The 8,625-nt window shown below is 61.9% G+C and overlaps 1 protein-coding gene and 1 long non-coding RNA gene across 2 annotated transcripts; both read right to left on the reverse strand.

Moving 5' to 3' along the window:
- Nucleotides 1-616: 616 nt before the first annotated feature.
- On the reverse strand, nt 617-3,764 carry LOC105300407. Its single transcript, XR_896604.2, has 3 exons — nt 3,686-3,764; nt 2,878-2,985; nt 617-685 (listed from the first exon to the last, which is right to left on the reverse strand). It is a non-coding gene; the product is annotated as an uncharacterized LOC105300407 (long non-coding RNA).
- A 983-nt stretch (nt 3,765-4,747) lies between these two features.
- Nucleotides 4,748-8,598, reverse strand: ABHD17A (abhydrolase domain containing 17A). The gene is made up of 3 exons (XM_011372612.2): nt 7,711-8,598; nt 5,323-5,502; nt 4,748-5,241 (listed from the first exon to the last, which is right to left on the reverse strand). The coding sequence occupies exons 1-3, from the start codon at nt 8,274-8,276 to the stop codon at nt 5,016-5,018; spliced, it is 972 nt and encodes a 323-aa protein (XP_011370914.1). The 5' UTR covers nt 8,277-8,598; the 3' UTR covers nt 4,748-5,015.
- Between the last annotated feature and the right edge of the window lie 27 nt (nt 8,599-8,625).

An 8,625-nucleotide genomic window follows, 5' to 3' on the forward strand; every position in this document is an offset into this window, starting at 1 on the left:
CCAGGCCAGCCTAGCCAGATGGAGGGCATGTGGCTGTCATCCTCCACTTGGAAGACGAGTCCATTGCTGGTCTTGCTGCTCAGGACACGGCAGCCCCCTGCCCGGAGCTGCTGGGGACAGAGCCAGGGCCTGCATTCCTTCTCCCCCAGGTAGCGGGAGGGGCAGACCCGGCCCCACCGTGTTCACTGGCTTCCTTTCCGGGGGGGACCCCCAGAGCTCTTGCTTGCCCTCAGTCCTCGGTTGGCCCGGGACCCAGCTGAAAGCAGCAGCTTACAGAGGCTGGATGGGGTTTCAGCTGCCTGGCCTCAGGCCACGTGTCACAGGCCCTGCTGTGGCTGACCTGGCCTGAGGCAGGTGCCCTCAGGACACCTCCCCCTCCCACACGGGTCGCAGACTCAGTGCAAGCAGGTTGGGGGCCTCTGCTGGGAGCACTGAGCTTCAGACAACACCCAGTTTAACTCTTCCCAGCAGTGACCTTGGCCTGGCCCTAACCCCTCTGAGCATCACCTGCTGTGGACGCACATGTGGCCACGGTCTGCCAGCAGGGCACGCCTGTGGTGGCCCGAGAGCATGAGCACCAAGGAGCCCGAGGTCTGAGCCGTCTCCTCTGTCAGTGGGCGCAGTGAGATGGCGACCCCAGGGGCCAGGGTTGCTGTGAAGGTCGATGCGGCACATGGCAGGCGCTCTGAAATGCACAGCGGCGGGGACTGTGATTCTGGGTAGGCACCCCTTCTGAGCGATCCCACAGACAACGTGTGGTCCCTGCACTCCAACCGTGAATCAAACACACAGATGCTATCCTGGAGAGTGCCCACGTCTTAGATCGGGGCGCTCGAGCCAAGGGTTGGCTCTCATTGGAGGCCTCATCTCAGATCGGAGCCTGGCAGGGGCCCACGTCCGAGGTGCGCCAGGCCACGACTGGAGATTCTGGGGGGCCACCTGCCTGGAGCGGGGGCATGCTCAGGCACTTGCTGGGCAGGAGAACACTGCTGCCTGTGAACACACTGTCCGAGAAAACTCACAAAATGGAGAACCGAAAGTTGGTCTTTCTCCCAGGCGGCCTGGCCCATGGGCCGTACCAAGTGGAAGGGAAGGGGGGCGCATCCTGGAATGTACTACTGGCTTCCCCCATCCTGCCCTGTGGTTCCCTGGGCCCACAGAAGCGGCCCAAGGCAGCCCCTCACAGGCATCCCACATGGAGGGAGGCGAGTCCTCGCAGACAAGCACGGGCCAGGTCAGCTGGAGGCGCCTGGCCCACAGGGGCCAGCCTCAGTTTGTCCCCTATGTGCAATGGGCCGGCTGAGGGAACAGCAGGGTGTGTGTGCTGAAGGAAGGGCGCTGTTCTCGCTTGAGAAAAGCCGCTGCCCTGAGGACAGCATGTGCCCGGTGAAGTGGGGTGGGGCGCACACCTCCTTGGATTTGCAGGATCTGTCACGAGTGTCTTGTGGAACCAGAATGCGTGGAACACATGCCAGGCATCAACTGTCAGTTATAGGATGGCAATTTTCTGTCACCTTAATCTACAGATCTAAGCAATCCCACTTTCTCCAAAAAAGGTCGGGGTCAGGGAAGTGGACAAGCTGGCCCAAGGCTGGCCAGGAAAAGGCAGGGCTGAGGAGGGGCCGGGCTGGTGATGACAGCCTGGAACAACCCGCACGCAGGCCACAGCTTGGGATGCCAGCGATGGCACTCCGGTGGGCATGATGACTTTTCCGGGAAATGGAGTTGGGACGAACGATTTGGGAAAAAAGCAGTTCGGGTTCCTAATTGTCATTCCCAGGAGTACTTTCTAGAATTAGACCAAAAACTTAAATATAAAATGTTACATTCCCAGAAGAAAATATCAAATGTTATATAACCTTAGAGTACAGAAGACACAAAATGCAGAAGCCACATGAAAAAACACTAACGATGACTTTAAATGCCTGGCAAAGAGAGAGAAATAAATGTTCTTGAAAGATAAAATAAGTCAAAGACAAATGACAAGACTGGAGAAAAACACTTCTAATAGATGATGGGCTAAACCTTAATATGTAAAGTGCTCCTGGAAAACACCAGTACGAACAACCCAATAGAAAAATGGACAAAGAACATGAAATACAGCTTTTCAATTGGTACATGTTTATATTAAACACTGATCTTTTGAGTTTCAAAATGACTGTATTAATGGTAGAAATAATCAACATAAAAAACAAATCTGACAAAAGCACTAGGATCTATTATATGTCTAGGAAACATAAAGCTATGATAAAACTATTTTACACCTGCCAGCTCTGCAGGATCAAGCAGTGGGGACACTAGCCCTCTCCTTTATTGAGAGGGGGAAGTTTGGTACCCCCCCCCCAAGAGATCACGTAGGAGTTAGGGAGCTCTAGAAAGCCTTTTGACTCAGCCCTTTCACACTAAGGAATTCAGCCAGAAATATCCACACTTAGCTCCAAAGACGCTTGTACAAGGACAGTCAACCTAACGTCGCTTGTTACAAAAGCCTGGAAATAACCTAAATCTCAACCAACAGAAAATAGAATAAATAAATGACAGTACTAATAAAATATGGTACCGCCATTAAAACGAATGAGTCCCGGCTCTGTGTCCGCGCACTGTCCAAGCGGGGTCTCATGAGCACTGAGCGGCCTCTTGTAAAAACATTCGATGTACGTGAAGATTGTTGATGCGTGAGAAACTGGTTTATCTCTGCCGTGGGGGGCCGGGGGGGGCGGGCCTTGGAGGTCAGAGGTGGGAAGGACACTGAGTTTTCACCTGACGCCCTTGCATACTCTGAATTTCTTACTCTGTGCATGAAAACATTTTTGTTCGGCTGTAAGCAGTTGCTTTAAACTTGCTGTATGGCGGGGCCCTGGCTCTCGGTGAACTTACTTTACATTCTGACGTGGTGAAAACATGCTGTGACCAATGCGGCGCCAGGGGTCAGGTGGCGCACACAGCCGAGGAGTCAGGAAAGAGGGGCGCTTCGGGGAAGAAATACTGTAGCAAGAGAATGACAGGAAGTCAGGCCGTGCCGGGGGCTTCCGCACGAGACCGCGACGTACGAGGGTGTGTCAGACTCAAAGTGCAGTCTGTGCAAACATCCTGTGGTGACAAGGGCAACCGAGAGCCAGGGCCACGGGTGTTCTCTGCTCTAGTGACATTCGGGTTTGCTTCTAAGCGTCCTGTATTATAAAAAATGACCCTAGACACTGAGCAAGAGGGGCCCATGGGGCTCGGGAGGGACGAAGGCACCAGCGGCTTCCCCGCCCGCTCCGAGGCCGGGGCTCTGTCCGGTGTCAGAGCTGGGTGGGACGGGACTCCGTAGGCTGGAAGGCTGGACTAGCCCGGAGGCCAGTATACCCGGGCAAGCCTGGAAGGGCGGCAGCGGGAGGGGCGCCTGTCGCACGACCCCCGGGTGGGCCACCTCCCGTCTGACAGTGACAACAGCAGCACTCTGTCTGGGCCTGGCGGGCCATTCTAAGATCTCTGAGGAGCAAGTCGCAACTCCCGACTGTGAGCAACACAAGCTTGCTGGGCGGCCAAACCCCGCCGGACTGACGCGGAGCGACCCACCGCCACCTGATCCCGCTCGGTGTCAACACTGACCCGCGGAGGCGCCGGGACACGGCGCGGAGCCGTCGGGAGCGGCGGGAAGGGCAGGGGTCGGCCGGGCGGGTGCCGAGGCTCCGCCACTTACCCCCGAGGCCGTACCCTCCTCCGCGGTCCGCCGCCGCCGCCGCCGTTTCCGTGCGCGCGCCACGCTACTTCCGCTCCCGTCACGCTCGCGCACGTGACGTGCTCCCGGCGGCCGAGCCGACAGGGCGTCGTCCCCGCCCCCAGGCTGAAGCACCGCCTCTTAAAGGGGCCGGGCATCACCCGCCGCGGACTAGGACCAGCTGGAAGCAAGCGGCTCCGCGTCCTCGCCCCGCCACCGCCCGGCCCCTTGACACAGGCTGAGCCGCCGCCGGACCCCGGGGTGGACGACGGGCTACCCGTCTCCGAGGTCTTCCCCGTTCTAGCGCTCTGGCCCTGGAGGTTGCAGGGAACACGGCTTAGTGCTGAGCCCCGCCTCCAGCTGGGGTCCAGAGACACCCGCCCTCAAGGGCACCCGGGCAAACACAGCGCAAAGGCCCCGAAGCGTGTTGCAGGAGCCCAGCCTCAGGATGGCCCCCTTTCCTGGGGAGAGTCCACAGGGCCTTTCGGACCTGCCACTGCCCTTCCCCGGACCTCAGCCTCCCCATTTGCAAAGAGACCTGGCCCATCCCCCGGGACCCCGGTAACTTGTCTTGGCTCTCTGTGCGGGGGGTGCGAAAGGACAGGCGGGAAAGGAAGGGCAGCCCTGAGATTGCGCTGCGCGCTTATCTACCGTGGGAATGACTGTGCAGCATCCTTATCATGGAAGGGAAAAGTGCCTCGCTGGGGCCCCAGAGCCGAGAAGAGACGCGCTGCGGTCATCTTCCCTCTCCCAGGGCTGTCTTGAAGAGACAAGGGGGAAAAATCAGCCAGGAGCCCACCCTCCCACGAGGCGCGACCAATCTAGGCAGGCAGGGTTCTGGGTTCAAATGCTGCGCGCCCCTCCGTCAGCTCCCAGGCAACAAGCAGCCTCAAGGGGCGCTCCGGCTTGGTCCTGAGCCCCATCCCTCTCCTGCAGGAAGAATGTGGTGACATTTGCATTTGTGCCGAACTTCCCCCGGTGGGCTGGGGCAAGCCCAGCATCCTCTACGAAGTCGCTGAGCAATGAAAACAAGGAGAGGAACCCTAAAATTTTAAATCTTTAATTTGTTTTCACGTTTTTCCTTCGTTTTGCTTCCAAAAGGAAAGGAGAGCGTGGCTCTGTCACTAGCACATCGTCCACAGCCCGTGGGCCGAGTCAGTTCCGGCCCCTGGCCCGCAGCTGCCTCGGGGGGCCCGGGGCGGCCCGGGCGCCCGGGGCTTCACATGCAGCCCCCAGGGCCGGCGCGAGGCGAGTCCGGGGGCCGCTTTATTGCTGAGGTCCTCCCGACGCGGCTCAGGGCACTGCCGCTCCGCTAGGCGCGCTGGCTGGGCAGCTCCTGGGAGATGAAGCGCCGCAGGCGCTCCAGGTACTGGCTGTAGAGCTCGATGTCGTTGTGCCCGGCGCCTTCTACCCACAGCGGCTCCACGGCCTTGGGACAGCGCTCGTAGAGCGCCAGCCCGTGCGAGAAGTCGATCACCTCGTCCTCCGTGCCGTGGATGATGAGCACCGGTGACGTGATCTTGGACACCTTCTCGATGCTGCGGGGCGGGGCGAGGCCCGTCAGGCCTCCGCCGCGCCCGGCGAACCCCGCCCCCACCCCCAGCCCGCCAGGCGCTCACTTGGGGAACGCGTCAAAGCAGTAGGTCTTCTTGGTGTCCGGGAAGGCGACGCGCATGCCCGAGGTAAGCGGGGAGTGCAGCACCACGGCGGCGCACTCGTAGCGCGAGGCCAGGTCCACGGTGGGCACCGTGCCGATGCTCTGCCCGTACAGGACGATGCTGTCCGGGCTGATACCGTACCTGGCGGCGGGGCGCGGTCAGCCAAGGCCACAACACACACTCGCCCGCCCCCCCCACCGCCCGCCCTACTCCCCCATTCTCCCGCACAGCCTCCAGCGACCCTCCCCTGCCCGTTCAGTAGGCTGGCGGGGCTCGGGCAGCCCCAGGCCACCTGGCTCTGCACCCATTTTCTCTGACAGCATCTACTCGGGCAGGTGTGGGAAGCGCAATGCTGTGAGCCCCACAGCGGCTCCTGGGGGCAGGGTAGCCCTAGGGCCCCTCCTGCTCCCCCTGGTCGCCCAGCCCCAACCCTAAGCACTTCACCAGGGCCACACCCAGAATCTGCTTGGGGTTTTCCTGTCCCTGTTGTTGTAGCCCTTCCCGGTTGCACTGGGGGGGGGGGGGGGGCAGGGGCTGTTTTCCTCTCTGCACCCCTCACCCACCCCCTTCCTTGTGGGGAATGAAGACAGCCCTCCAAATCTCACCCCTCAGTGTCCCCACGCCCAATTAGAATAGTGGCTGCTGCGGGGAAGTGGGCGGGGGCCACCCGTTTCTCAGGGCACCTTCCCTACAGAGGCCAGGCCCTGGACCTCCCTCCTCAGCACCAGCTCCCACCCCCAGGCCCCAGCCCCTTTTCCTGCCCTGACGCCTTCCCTAGGAGCCCCCCAACACGGTTAATCCAGCCCCAAGCCAGGTCCACCGCCCCTACATGCCTGTTCCCTACAGCACGGGGACCCACTCACCACCCTCCCCACGCAGGCTGTCAAGCTCTCCAGCATACCAACAGCCCCATCCCAAAAGGACGGCCCTCTTCCTGGTGGACAGGGACCAGGGCAGGTCTGCATCTCACCTGGGGAACACACCTAGGCAGCCAGACTCCACCTCCCAGTCGGCCCGGGGGCATCCCTACCTGTCCCTGTCCTGGCAGCATCCCAGGTTAACCCCTGCCTGCCCCCAGGCTTCAGGGACGCCACCTGGCCTTGTACCCACCACCCTGGCCACCCCTCCCCGGCCTGCTCCCAGGCTGCCACAGCTGCCTCTGCGCTGAGCACCAGCTCAGCCCTATCACCCAGCTCCAGGCAGGGGTCTCCAGCGGCCCCAGGACGTCTCCACCTGGACAAAAGTGACAGGTGACAGATGCACGGCTCTTCTCCCCCAGGCCTCCGCATCCCCTGGCACTCCTGGGGCCCAACCCTCCCTCCCTCCCTCTGCCTCTCGGCTATTGGGACTGAGGTACCAGATCCCTGGAAGTCAGTGCTGGCAGCAGGACGGATGGACAATGGACAGAGCTGACACTTGGCCAACGGGGACAACAGGAAGGGCTAGGGCAGCTGATGGTGGGCATGTACCTGCACCACACCACCCAGGATGGGTCCCTGGTGCCAGGGCAGTGCCAGGGGACCCCAGCCCAGGGCCTGCCGCAGATACTGCCAAGTGCATCACCATGGCAGCCAGGGCCCTGTCTCCCCAGGGCAGGCTGACTTTGGTCCCTGAAGGAGCGGGTAGGCTGGTCAGCCAGGCAGGCAGGGCTGTGCCTCAGGAGGGCCGCGGGCTGGCTCAAGACCCAGCAAACGTGCCTCTGCGAACAAGCACTGGGATGGGAGGCATCTGCCCACCACCTGGATGACCAGAACAGTGGGGGTTCAGGGGCATGGGGGTGTGTCCTCCACTTGCTGACCTCCTCCTACCAGCCACCAGAGCTGTGCTGGGCACCCAGCTGCCTAACAGAACTCTCCAGGCCCAGAGCGGCCTTACCCTCACCTACTGCCCCCAGGATGAGGCCAAGTGCCTCATGGGCCCACCCTCAGAACCCCAACATAGCAACTCATTCCCACCTGCACTCCAGTGCTCCCACGGCCTCAGGGCTCCCAGTCTATTCACACAGCCCTCACATGCCACCTGCTGGGCTCCGGCCCCTGCCCACTGCTCCCTCAGCCCCACTGCATCGCCGCCCCTGCCTAGGGGGGTCTGCGGACCGCCCACCACAGCTCCCTGCACGCCAAGCATGCCTTGTCACCACGCTGAGGGGACACAGGCCAGGCCTCACCTTCCGGCCCAGTGCGGCCGCTGACGGCTCCCTCTTCCCCAGGCCACCCCCGGGACCTGGCTGGGGCATCCTCCTTCCCCAGTAGACCAGCCTGAGTCCCTGGTGGGTGCCTTTCGACATCCCCCCCCCCAGTTTCATGGGATGCGGTCCCCTGCGAGGGGACACCCCGGCACAGAGCTCACCGGGTGCGCAGCGCCTGCCAGGCAGCGTCGATGTCGGCATACAGGTTCTTCTCGGAGGGCCTGCCCGAGCTGGCGCCGTAGCCGGAGTAGTCGTAGGAGAAGATGTTGCAGTTGATGCGCGAGCCCAGGCCGATGTAGAAGCTGCTCATCTGGCCCAGGTCCACGGCATTGCCGTGCGAGAAGAGGACCGTGTACCTGCGGGCAGGCCGCAGGCGCTGCTCACACACCGCCCAGGACGGGACAGGAGTGCCGACGAGGGGGACAGGCCGCCTGTGCTGCCAGGTGGCTCGGCTCACGCAGGGGACCACCGGCGGAGCCTCAGGCTTGCCCTCTGTGAAGGGGCCCCCAGGGCCACCAGTCACATACTCAGCATGGGGTGGACCCAGCTGCCTCTCGGCAGGCGAGTTCCTTTCGGGGGGCTCTGACAGCCCGAGAATGGCAAGCACCCGGCCTGCTTTCCAGAGCTGACAGCGGCCCCTCCCACCCCTGCCCCACAGTGAATGCGGCCAGGCCCTGTTCGGAGCGGGGCTGGTCTTCCCACTCCTGCAGAAAATGACGACACTCATTTCGGCCCTTGCACAGGTATGCTGAGAGCAGGCACCAGGCTGGTCCTGGACAACGGCCTCCTGGAGTCCTCTTCCCCACCCCACCCCCGCCAGCCTGGCCCAGAGAAGTCAGGCTGCACTTGGACTTGGAGCTGGAGGCTGAACCCCTCCTGGTCTGAGGCAGAAGCACCTGGAAGACCCCCTCCACTGCAGCCCTCAGGCTCAGGGAGACTCTACCCACAGGCTTCAGAGGCCCCTCGACAGGGAGCCAGACTGGGCCTGAGGGACCCTGAAGCAGGCGGCTCCTTGTTGAGCACGTTGAGCATGTGACACTGCCACTCAAAACCACTTCCCTGAGCCTCAGGGTGCT

The sequence above is a fragment of the Pteropus vampyrus genome, unplaced genomic scaffold (genome assembly GCF_000151845.1).
Source record: "Pteropus vampyrus isolate Shadow unplaced genomic scaffold, Pvam_2.0 Scaffold212, whole genome shotgun sequence".
Classification (NCBI taxonomy): Eukaryota; Metazoa; Chordata; class Mammalia; order Chiroptera; family Pteropodidae; genus Pteropus; species Pteropus vampyrus.

What these genes read in the sequence shown, in the direction of transcription:
- ABHD17A (XM_011372612.2), bottom strand. Translation starts at nt 8,276, where the DNA reads ATGAGTGTCGTCATTTTCTGCAGGAGTGGGAAGACCAGCCCCGCTCCG. An exon ending in TGGCAGGCGCTGCGCACCCG is followed by an intron (nt 5,503 to 7,710) that starts GTGAGCTCTGTG and finishes CCCCGCCGCCAG; the next exon opens with GTACGGTATCAGCCCGGACA. An exon ending in TGCTTTGACGCGTTCCCCAA is followed by an intron (nt 5,242 to 5,322) that starts GTGAGCGCCTGG and finishes CCCGCCCCGCAG; the next exon opens with CATCGAGAAGGTGTCCAAGA.